Source organism: Emys orbicularis, chromosome 20, assembly GCF_028017835.1.
Source record: "Emys orbicularis isolate rEmyOrb1 chromosome 20, rEmyOrb1.hap1, whole genome shotgun sequence".
Taxonomy (NCBI): domain Eukaryota; kingdom Metazoa; phylum Chordata; order Testudines; family Emydidae; genus Emys; species Emys orbicularis.
Window position 1 is genome coordinate 20,294,306 of NC_088702.1, and position 11,283 is coordinate 20,305,588.

The 11,283-nt window shown below is 56.4% G+C and overlaps 1 protein-coding gene across 1 annotated transcript; it reads right to left on the minus strand.

The window, feature by feature from the left end:
• Nucleotides 1-2,921: 2,921 nt before the first annotated feature.
• Nucleotides 2,922-9,651, minus strand: LOC135892234 (sialic acid-binding Ig-like lectin 16). Its single transcript, XM_065419941.1, has 10 exons — nucleotides 9,648-9,651; nucleotides 8,237-8,398; nucleotides 7,515-7,901; nucleotides 7,055-7,375; nucleotides 6,289-6,369; nucleotides 5,481-5,534; nucleotides 4,807-5,070; nucleotides 4,078-4,344; nucleotides 3,305-3,601; nucleotides 2,922-3,025 (listed from the first exon to the last, which is right to left on the minus strand). The coding sequence occupies exons 1-10, from the start codon at nucleotides 9,649-9,651 to the stop codon at nucleotides 2,922-2,924; spliced, it is 1,941 nt and encodes a 646-aa protein (XP_065276013.1).
• Nucleotides 9,652-11,283: the final 1,632 nt, after the last annotated feature.

Sequence of the window (11,283 nt, forward strand, 5' to 3'; positions counted from 1 at the left end):
CCAAATTTGGTGTAATAGTTTTACTATAACAAACAAAACATAATTTGCATCATTATATAAAATATATCCTAAAATAATAGTCTACATATGTATATATCCACACACACACATACATACATATATTACATTAACATAAAATTGAGCATAATGAAATATATAGTCTAAATATACTTTGTGTGTGTGTATATATATAACATAATAGTAGATATAGATACACACATACACACACACACATACACATACATATATATATAGAAAGAGAGAGAAAAAGAGAGAGGTAGCTATACAGCTACATCCAAATATTGAACACAATCAATCCAGCATTTCACCAAAGACTTAACACTTGCTCAAACACTAAGATTATGTCTGGTTTGTGTAACTGCACCATCTGGTGGCTCCATCCAGAACAGCGTGTTCCTCCCATCCCATCTCTCCTACGCAGGATTCTTTGCCCAGAGCCCAGACCTGGGCCTGAGGGTCCCAGAATCGGTGCGAGCCTGGGTGGGTCTCTGCTTCATCATCCCCTGCACATTCAGGCCACTGATGAGGCCCGGATAGGATGGGGGGATCTGTGCACCTTGGTTCACCAAGCAAGCGGACGTCTTCTGGGGGAAACCTGTTGCTGCCAACATCCTCTACAGAGAGGTTCTCAAACTGTGGTCCACGGACTACTAGTGGTCTGCAAGCTCCACTCAGATGGTCCGCGGATAGTTCCCTCTAAGATGTGTGCCTGGGCGGCCGCATATGAGAAAATGAAGGGCCACCCACCTAATTAGTGCAGCTGCACAGGGATGACTCCACTAATTAGGTGCCTGGACCCTGGAGAAGATGCACATGTAAGGGGAAGTGGTGGCCTTGGTGGAAATAGGGGGTAGGTGGGAGGGAGCAGTGGGGTGAGAAGAGGGGGTGGGGGGAATTTGGGATGTGCAAGGCTGTGGTGACCAGAGAAAGAGGCGACTTTCCCCAGCTCCAGGGCTGCGGCTGCCGGGGAGAAACAGCCCTCCTTCCCAGCCTCAGCTCTGTGGTGGGGGAGAGACCCCCGTCCTTCCCAGCCCCAGCTTGGGGGCTGTTGCGGTGGGGGAGAGAGGGCACATCCATCGCATTAGAATGGTGACACTACTGATATTAAAATATGAGTTGTGTGCTTTTATTTGTAGAACAAAAAATGTTAATTATTATTATTATTTTTTATATATCCAAAGCGCTTTACAATAGTTAGCTAACGGTACAAACAACATTTGGAAAGATCAGTAAGTGGTCTGCCAAGACCCTCAGTAATTTTTAAGTGGTCTGTGAAAAAAAAAGTTTGAGAACCACTGTTCTACCGAGAGGTGTTGGGGGAGGCGCGGGGCCACTTCTGGATGCTGGGGTTCCTGGAGATGGGAGGCTGCTCCTTGGGCATCAAGGATGTGTGAGCCAGGGACGGGAGCTGCTCTTATCTGTGCATCACCAAGGGGAAATTGTTCCGGCACAGCTACCGAGCAACACAGCCTGCACTCATCGTCACAGGTATCCCACCGCTACCACCTGAGCCAGCCAGTCCCCCGCCCTGGGGCTGGATCCAAGCCATCGCCCACAAGAGGGGAAAGGCCCAGTGGTCCATTCCCCTAGTGGCTTGAAACAAAAATTGGTCAAATTTTTAGCAAACTGAAAATTGTTTGGATTGAAAGAAAAAGAAAAATTGTTGAATTTTTTGGCGAACCAAACATTTGAAAAAAATATTTTGGGGGGGGGGGTCAATGTGAAAGCACAATTTGATTTTTTTGCCAAATGAACAGTTCAGCAAAATTGACCTGGATTCACACAAAGTTTTGGTGTTGCCGAATTTGCATTTTCCACCAAAAAAAACGTTTCTCTGTGAAACTTTCTCCCCGCGCTGGCTGGGAACGGCCGTCAGAGCCGCTGGGTTGGGCGTTGTCTTGCAGTGATCACTAACTAGCATCAGATGGTTTGCTCTGTTCTCCAGAGGGTCTTGTGGAAGCAGAAAATAAGAGTAAAAGGAGGATCTAGGGATAGATTTCTTTAGTTCATTTAAGAATAGAGCAAAAGGATTTGTTTAACCCTAACCACGCGAGACTTGTAAGAGATGCTGGTCTCGCCTTGCTTTTAGTTGATAAGAATGGAATGCTGACTGAAGCAGAAACCTTGAGATAAGGTAGTGGCTGGAGGGGTTTTGTATAAACAAAGAATAACTGTTAGCCATTGATGTATGTAACGGGAACCTATAAATACTTGTCTTATACTGCTTGTAGGGGGAAGGTCTGCTTAAGGTCAGGGGGACCCCCGGCCCGGCTTGTTGCTAACAACCTCAGAGTGAGAACTTGTTTTCTTCTACAGTCTCATACTGTGCTTGTCACCGGGGTATCTGGTCGCCTGGCGGGCATCACAGAGCAAACAAAGTCATAATTAACAAGGCAACAAACAGGGTAGGGACGGGGCAGGATATCAGGCTAGATGGGTCTGTTGGCCTCACCTGGGGTGGCAGTTCCCCCAGCTGAGGTCTCATTCTCTGTTTCCTCAGTCCTGTGAGATTCCAATTTCTTGTCGGCTCTTTGGTAGCTGAGGAACGGCCCGAGCTACACGCCGGACTCGGGCACCATGGATTCCCTAACCCCCGGCCTGTCCTTCCTTCTGCTTCCACGACAGCAGCAGGGTGTCCTGGGGGAGAGAGATTCTGGGGTATGTATGTGGCTGGCAGGATAGATAGATAGATAGATAGATAGATAGATAGATAGATAGATAGATAGATAGATAGATAGATAGATAGATGGGTGTATAGGGATGAATAGATACATAGGTGGGTGGGTAGGTACATAGTTAGTTGGGTAGGTGGATAGATAGATGGTGGGTAGAATGGTGGGTAGGTATATGGGTAGGTGGGTACATAGTTGGGCCGGTCGGTAGGTGGGTCGGTAGCTGAGTTACCGTCTGTAATAGAGCACGGTGAGGTAATAGGCCAGGAAGAATCCAGTCGCCACGAAGACGAGTTTGCCGCTGATTTCGATAAATGCCCGAGTGAGGCCACCTGTGGGAGCTGGAACAAGCCGAGAGTCTGGGATAGATCCCTGCAACCCCTGCCCCGAGCCAGCCAGCCCCCGCCCTGGGGCCGGGTTGGAGCCAGCGCCCCCTGGAGGGGAAATTCCCCAGCGCATCAGCCAGCCAAACCCACCCTGCGGCAAGATCATACCTGGCGCACCCTAGAGGGGAAAGATCCTGTGGCCCAATCCCCGTCCCCCCAAGACAGCCAATCCCCACCCTGGGGCTAGTTCGGAGCTCACGCACCCTAGCAGGAAGGGGCTCTCACCTGTGTCCGGTGGGCTCAGCAGTACAGTATACATCCTGTGGGTGTTGGAGCCAAGGCAGAAGATCCGGGGGCTCCTGTCCCTGCTCCCCGTCCAGCTCAGGGTGCTGATGGCCTCATCCCCCTGGGCCCAGGAGCTGACTTGCAGGGGCCCCCGTGAGCCATTCCCAGCCAGCGGCTCCCCGTCCACCTGCCACTGGAGCCGGGGTGGGGGGTGGGAGCGCAGGGAGCAGCTGCAGCTGACGCTGGGCCCCTGGTGCTGGCAGGACGCGTTCAGGCTGTTCCCCGGCCAGGGGCTGTCTGGGGAGACCAGGAGACACAGCGACAAATTAATAGTGAGAGAGAGAAACCCTGTGGCAGGGAGTCCCATGGCTTAACCCTTTTAATACCCAGGGGCAGGGAGTCCCATAGATTAACCTGCTAATATCCAGTGTCAGGGTTTTTCTGCCCTGGGACATCTCTTCGGTCAGCCCCTGGGCGCTGATCTGGCCCCATCCTCAGCCAGCTGCACTTCACACCAACTCACTTGCTTCTCTGCCCTCAGCCTGGGTGCTCACGGCCCTTGTAGATGGCCCAGGAGTCTGTTCAAGCCTCAGCTGCCCCCCGTGAGGCTGCCCTCAAAGCAGCTAATTAACTATGGCACAGGAGGGGTTTGCACTGTCTCCGTTTAAAGGGGCCAGGCACCTGTGACACCTGCTAGTATTCAGTGGCGAGGAGTCTCATGGATTAACACTGCTACTCTCCAGTGTCAGCGTCTCGGGGTTAACCGCACTCACACTCGACGAGCAGTTGGAATGTCCCCTGGGCAGAGCTCTCCTTTCTCTGGGCCCAGCACCCGTACAGCCCCCCGTCCTCGGCCGTCACGTTGGGCAGCTCCAGCCGCAGCTGATTCTCCCCTGCGAGGTGGGCTCCCTTGATGGCTCGGCCCCCCCTCACCCAGCCCAGCACAGCGGGGGGGCTGCTGGTGACAGAGCAGAGGAACCGCAGGGAGTCGCCCTCCTGGGCCGTGAGCTGTGACCCGTTCCCCACCGGGGTGCTGGGATCTGGGAATAGAAATAATTCAGAGCCACTTACACCCTGAGCCAGCCAGTCCCTGCCCGGGAACCGGATCAGGGCTGGCGCCCCCTAGAGGGAAAAGGTCCCGTGCCCCACTCCCCGCCCCCTAGCGATACCTTGGAATAGCTGGGGGTCGCTCCTGTTAGCTCTGGAGACGGTGATTTGCAGAGTCCTCTCTAGAGCTGAAATACCCACGGCAACGTATTAGATTGGAGAGTGATCCCCACTGACCCCCTGCTCCAGAGCCCAGCACCCCGCAATGACCCCCCGCCCCTCCTGCAGCCCAGCACCCCCCATGGATCCCCCATCCGCCCCCTGCAGCCCAGCGCCCCCTACTGACCCCCCGCCCACCCCTTGCAGCACAGCCCCCCCAGTGACCACCTCCCCCTGCAGCCCAATACCCTCCACTAAGGCTCCTTTGTGTGGCACAGCACCTCCTAGCGCCTTACACTGCACATGCACACGCAGGGCCCGGCTGGCCGACCCATAGGAATTCTTCGCCCAGCACTGATACTCTCCAGCGTCCCCTCTGCTGAGATTCGGCAGCTCTAGGCGCCCGGCCCCTCCCTGGCCGGGGCTGAGGGACTCGTTCCCCTTGGCCCAGCTCAGGGTGGCCTCGGGTCTGCTCCCAGCCTCACAGCTCAGGCTCAGGGAGTCGCCCTCCTGGGCCTCCAGAGACACGATGTCGCCCTCAGCTCCTGACACTTCCAGCACTGAAAGACATAAGCAGGCAGGTTAGGCCCCCTCCAGAGATCCTCCACCAAGGAGCCACGATGCAGCCACCTCTGGGGTGGAGTGCGGGAGTTGGTTATACAGGGACCCCTCGCCTGGTGTGGAGACGTAGCCAGCTCTGGGGTCGGAGCACAATCTTGGTGCCTCTCCATGGCAGCAGGTCTCTGACGCAGAGATCGGTCTGTAACCCATCTCCTCCCTGCTGCCCAGCGCCCCCTAGTGCCACCCCGGAGTCTGGAGACAGAGAGAACCGGGCCCGCTCCCCCCACCACCCTCCTCACACCCTGCAGCTTCCTCGGGCTCTCCCCTCCGGGCACGGAGCAGCCTGGCCTGGCAGAGCGTGACTAGGAGGCGCTCGCTGGTTCCCGGGGCTCGCAGCGCGGCCTCTCACCGGGGCGTCCGTTCCTGGTCAGGGTCCCGGTGATGTTGGGGGGCCCGGGTGGGTCTGTAACACAAACCAGAGATCAGGGGGGCTGGACAGCACCGGGAGGGGGGAGGTCATTAGTGATCACTGAGCCTAGACACTGACCCTCGCTGTGAGCTCAGCTGGGGGACGGGAAAGTCCCTGAAGTGACACAAGACCCGTGGGTGGGGAAGGGAAGCGACAGACCCGACTGAGCCTGACCCAAGAGGCGCCCGACGGAACCCAGGGGCCGGGTTAGGGCCGTGCCGGGAAAACAGATCCGTGGGAAATGGAAACCCAAGGGACCAAAACCAGTGGGTCTAAATTCGGACTAATTGGCAGAGGCACTAACGAGGGGCCGGGCTGCTCAGGCCTGGGTACTGGAGTGAGCGTCACCATCTTGGTACTACCGTCTGCCGGGCGCCCGGGCGTTCAGCGTCCTGCTCCTCAAACGTCTCCTGCCCAGGGCGGGACAGAGCCAGGGGTCTAAATAACCCCACTCCCGCCCCCACCCCAGTCCCACCCACCACCAGGGACATCAGACACCCCCGTCATGGGTCCTTTGCCTTCCCCCCTCGGTTCATCTCTCCCCAGCCCTCTCCTTTCACCTTCTGGCTTAGCTGGCCAGGCCTGGATATTTTGCAGCCTGGCTGCACTCAGAGAGGTGTCTGAAATCAACACGCGGAACAGCCGGACGCTGATACTGGCTGGCCAGGCCTGGCAGGGTCCATCCACGCTGACCTCAAAGCCCCGCGGTGCCGAGCCTCAGAGCCTGGGTCCGTTGGGTCGGGCTCACGGGGCTCAGGCTGCGGGTCTTTGATTGCAGTGCGGACATTTCCTCCGAGGTCTGTGTAGACGTTCAGGATCGGGCTGGGGCCTGGGCTCAGAAATGGGGGGAGGGAGCTGGGGGGGGATTCCTTCTAAATCTTCCTGTGGCTGAAGGGAACAAGGGCCGTCCTTACACAGATGCCTGATTTGATCCTTCATGTTGCAAAGGCGGCCGCTGATTTCCCCTCTGCCCTGGATCTGCAGCACAAGGGTCAGAGTCCATTTAATGGGGGTTTCCCTGGGGCAAGGCGGGCCGAGGTCTCTGGGCACCGAGCCCGGAGCGTGTTTAGTGCCGGACAGTGACTGGGTCCCGTTAACACTCTGCTCCATATAGAGCATCCACCGATCCCAGAAAGGGGAGGGGGGAGGAGACGCGGTGGGACAGCCTGGGGGGATCTCAGGGGGAACTGGGGTGGCTGGTGTGAGGGGAAATCCCAACAAGGGGGGTTGGAATGGGGGGATGGATCACAGCACAGGAGGATTCTGGGGGCAGGGCAGGTCGGGGGTAGAGAGGGGAGCCATAACCAAGGTGGGCAGGAAGGGATGAGGATCCCAAGGGAGAAGGGGCTGCACGGTTTGGAGGGAAGGGGCCTGAAGTAGAATTGGCTGAGGGTGCATGGTGGGGGGTGGGGATCCCAGCACAGGGCTGGAGGGCAGGGCTGGGAAGCCCAGGGGTTGGATCCCAGCATAGGGAGCTTGGGCCGACATGGAGGAGTTGCGGGGGACACACTCACAGCCGATGTGGAGCTGGACGGTTCTGCGGGTGGAAGGTCCCTGTGCTGAGCTATAGGTGACGGTGCAGACGAGCTCTTTGCCGTGGTCCCCCAGGCTGGGTGTGAAGCTGAGCTCGGAGCTGTGGGCCCAGGTGCCATTTGCCAGCGGGGCTGAGACATCCCGGGCTGTGTCACTGAACGGCCCCGTCCAGGTGACTCGGGGAGGGGGCCCGGAGCAGCGCCCAGGGGCTGTGCAGGTCACATTCACCGGCTCCTGGGCCAGCAGTGTTTCTCGCACCCTCTGCGCCGGCGAGATCTGGATCTCTGGCTCCTCCGTCAGCCCTGAGACATGGGGAGAGGGGAGAGAATCACTCGGGGACATGGGGCCTTTCCCCTCTAGGAGCGCGGCCAAGATCCGGCCCGAGGGCGGGGACTGGCTGACTCAGGGGGGCTGATAAGCGGTTACTGCGGCTGCTCTTACCTGGCACGGAGATCGTGAGCGTAAAGAAGCGGTAATTGTATTTCAATGTTCCTTTCTCGACTCGAAGGAAATATCTCCCCTCATCCGTCCGTCGGGCGTCGCTGATTTGCAGGGAGCAGTCGCCGGGCGCCGGATTCTCCGCCAGCCGGAACCGGCCCTGGGTCTCCTGCGATACCCCCCGGTCGGGGTCACTGCTTGCCACGGGCGGATTCTGGTCCACATCGGCCGGATCTTTGTACCAGTATCTGTAGAGCCGGGCCCAGGAATTGTAGGTGTCGTACGAGGCTGGATACGTAAAGGTGCAGGTGATGAGAACACAGAGACCTTCCTGCACCGACACCGACTGCGGCACCGCCAGGGTAAATCCGGGCAGCTGGGACAGGGACCCTGCAGGGGACAGACAGGGATTGAAGTGGGACCCATAGAGAGCAGAGACCAACCCTGAGCTCCCCCCCACAGCTCTGCCCCTGCCCGTCACTCCCGACCTGCAGCCCCCTGCGAGCACAGCCCTGGGTCCCCAACCAAATCACACTCCATTTAGTTTCCATTCCTCCCTACATTGAGCCCCCTGTCACTCAGCGCCCCCTAGCACCACACAGGGGCACTGGGCTCTCCTCCCCCTCTGGCCAGCCTCCCCTCCAAGTTCTGGGACAGACCTGGCCCCACTTTGTGCAGGTTTTGCCCTTCCCCCTGCACTAGGGCTGCAGGTGCCGCTTACTTACCCCTCCAGAGCAGAGTGAGGATCAGGACCCTCAGCGTGGCTGCAGGGGGGGCAGGACCCCCTGCTCTCCAGGGGGGGGGCCGAGCCCAGAGCTCCCTTTCCCCGGCGTCATGCTGTGGCAGCAGAGCTCTGTCCATGGCTGGGGCGTCCGGCTGGGACAGACCTAGAGACAGACGGGAGGGTGGGAAGTGTGAGAGCGGAGGCTGTTTGGGGTGGACAGATCTGCCTTGGGGACCGTCAGTACTGCTGGGCTCTGCAGGGGGCTGATCTGGGGCTGCTGGCAGTTCAGTGACCCCCCCAAATCACCAGAGTGTCCGGAGAGATCGTGGGCTAAAAAAATCCCTAAATTGGTGAAAAAAACCCTGAGATTTTCTCCAAAAGTCATGAGATTGGTCAGAAAATCCCGAGCTGGTGACAGAAGATGGTGGGAAGGCAGCGCTGCTCAGTGCCTGCTTTGCTTCAGTCTTCTCACAAAAAAACAACATGTGAGCAGGCGACCAGCTCTGGAGAGATTACTAAGACTGGGACTGTTCAGCTTGGAAAAGAGACGACTAAGGGGGGATATGATAGAGGTCTAGAAAATCATGACCGGTGTGGAGAAAGTAAATAAGGAAGTGTTATTTACTCCTTCCCATAACACAAGAACTAGGAGTCCCCAAATTAAATTAACAGGCAGCAGGTTTAAAACAAACAAAAGGAAGTATTTCTTCACACAACGCACAGTCAACCTGTGGAACTCTTTGCCAGAGGATGTTGTGAAGGCCAAAATAATAACATGGTTCAAAAAAGAACTGGATAAATTCATGGAGGACAGGTTATTACCTAGCAGCTCTGTGTTCTTGGGGAACCAGGGCGCAGTACCCAGCCCATCTGACTCACGAAAGACCCCCCCCCCCACGTCCGCTTGAACCAAACCTGCATCAGAAGAAAGACTTACAAAAAGCAATGAAAAGTCCGTGGGAGACACACCTAAACCCCTGGGATAAGGATGACAGAATTAAGGAAAGTCCCCTAGCCTCATTTGCATTGAAGATGGGACAAGGAGGTATCTCCATTAGCACACAGAATGGAGAACAGAGATTCCAAGGCAAGAACCGCACTGAACTCTGGGACCAGAAAAGCAGGGAAGCAATGCATCATGGGGGATCTCTGCTCCAGATGTTAATGAACCCACACCTGCACACACCCAGCTCAGCAGTTATCAGACCAATTCTAGTAATAAATCCTTTATTGGTATCCAAAATAGTGAATTTCATTGTGAACTCCCTCCAAGGAACACCGCCCAAAGCCAGGAATGATCAGCTCCCATGTCTAGCCTGAACAAAACAACTTTGATATTCTCCCTTGTTTACACATAAACAAATCTAGTGTTCTCCCTTGGACCATTGTTGTTTCTCTACAAAAACCCCTACCCATGCTCAAGTAAGTGTTCTGATGCCTGGATCAAAATCTGCATCGGTTCCACTGGGACTTCATCTTCTCCTGACTGACCGTGCTGGGGGCTCTGCCTGTCTCCAGCACTCCAGACCCTCAGCTACCACCACCACCTGGGACCCCCGATCGATTCAAACTTCACGGAGTGGTGAGAACCCAGCTCTCTCTCTGTCTCTCTCTCGGTGTAGCCTTCTGACCCTGACTTGTGTGATCAGTTAGTTTTGTAAACCAGACTTTTATAATCAAACTTAAGTTAGATTTAATATGATAACTGTTTTGTTTGTTTGGCTCCCCTATGGTTATTACCTGGCAATAAATAACTTTCATGGTTAAGGTGGTTACTTCTCTCTCTCTCTCTCCCACTCCCCCGTGGATGTTTTTTGGTTTCCTCATTCGCTCCAGCAGCTCTCCCTGGCCCCGCCCCGCCCCCCTGCTCCCGCTCACCTCTGCCTCCTCCGCAAGCGCTCCGCCGCGTCCTGCTTCTCCCCCATCCCTCCCAGCACTTGTGCCACGAAACAGCTGATTCGTGGGGCAGGGAGGGAGCGGGGAGGAGGGGGAACACGGCGCCCTGGGGGAAGAGGCGGGGCCGGGGCGGGACTTTGGTGATGGGGTTGGAATGGGGGCGGGGTCAGGGGCGGAGATGGGGTGGAGTCAGGGTGGGGCCAGGGGTGGGGAAACGGGCGGGGGGCGCAGGCACCCACCGGCACTGAGAAAGTTGGCGCCTATGCCTAAGCTAAAAGATCCCTGCAGCACCCAAAAATCCTCTGGGGTTTGCTCATCAAGTGGGTTACGACCAGAACAACTGTAACATGAAAGTGGGGATAGGGACGTGCTGAACTGGGACATAGGAGGGTGGCAGCTTGGAAGTGCTGCTCAACCCAATCTGCTGAGTCCAGGGACATATAAGGGGTCAGCTTGGGAGTCCTGATTAAACCGGTCCTCTCAGACACGCGCTGCTAATGTGTGTGTGTGTGTGTGTGTGTGTTCGTCTGATTCTGGGGCTGGAAGAACCCAGCCCCGGGGAACCTAGGTCCTGCACGATCGCTCCATTGGGAGCGTGTGACAAGGTGGGACTGTTCTTAATGTTTTCTCTGAATACTGTGTGGGTGCCTCAGTTTCCCCTATGCATTTCTTAGGTATCTAGGTGGGGGGGATCAGGGTGTATGATTGTTGCAGAGCCCAAGAAGGCCCCTGTGATACTGTCTGCACAGAGAATGGCCGGCACTCTGTCTCCTGGCAACTAATGGCCTGGGCCCCTCCCCTGCAAGGTGCCAGCTGAAGATGTTGGAGAACAAAGAGATCAGGTGACCACCTGGCCCGGGAAAGAGACAAAGGCCAGAGAGGAGGGGCTGGAGAGTCTCAGTTTGGAGCTGGCTGGGGAAATGGAGGGGAGCCCAGATGGGGCTCTGGCATCCCTGGGGCCCCCCAAGATGGACCTAACTGAAGGGGTCCTGTTGTCTGTACCTGCAAGACCTGTCTTGGACTGTGTTCCTGTTGTCTAAATAAACCTTCTGCTTTACTGGCTGGCGGAGAGTCATGGTGAATCGCAGGAAGCCTTGTCTCCCCCTAACTCCGTGACAGAGGGAACTTGCAGCAGGGAGAAGTAGATCTCCG

Bases quoted from the DNA above. Each gene is read 5' to 3' on its own strand.
- LOC135892234 (XM_065419941.1), bottom strand. The intron at 7,376-7,514 runs GTAAGAGCAGCC...CCCATGTCTCAG, and splicing joins GCTCACGATCTCCGTGCCAG to GGCTGACGGAGGAGCCAGAG. The intron at 5,535-6,288 runs GTGAGCCCGACC...TTTGTGTTACAG, and splicing joins AGACCCGCAGCCTGAGCCCC to ACCCACCCGGGCCCCCCAAC.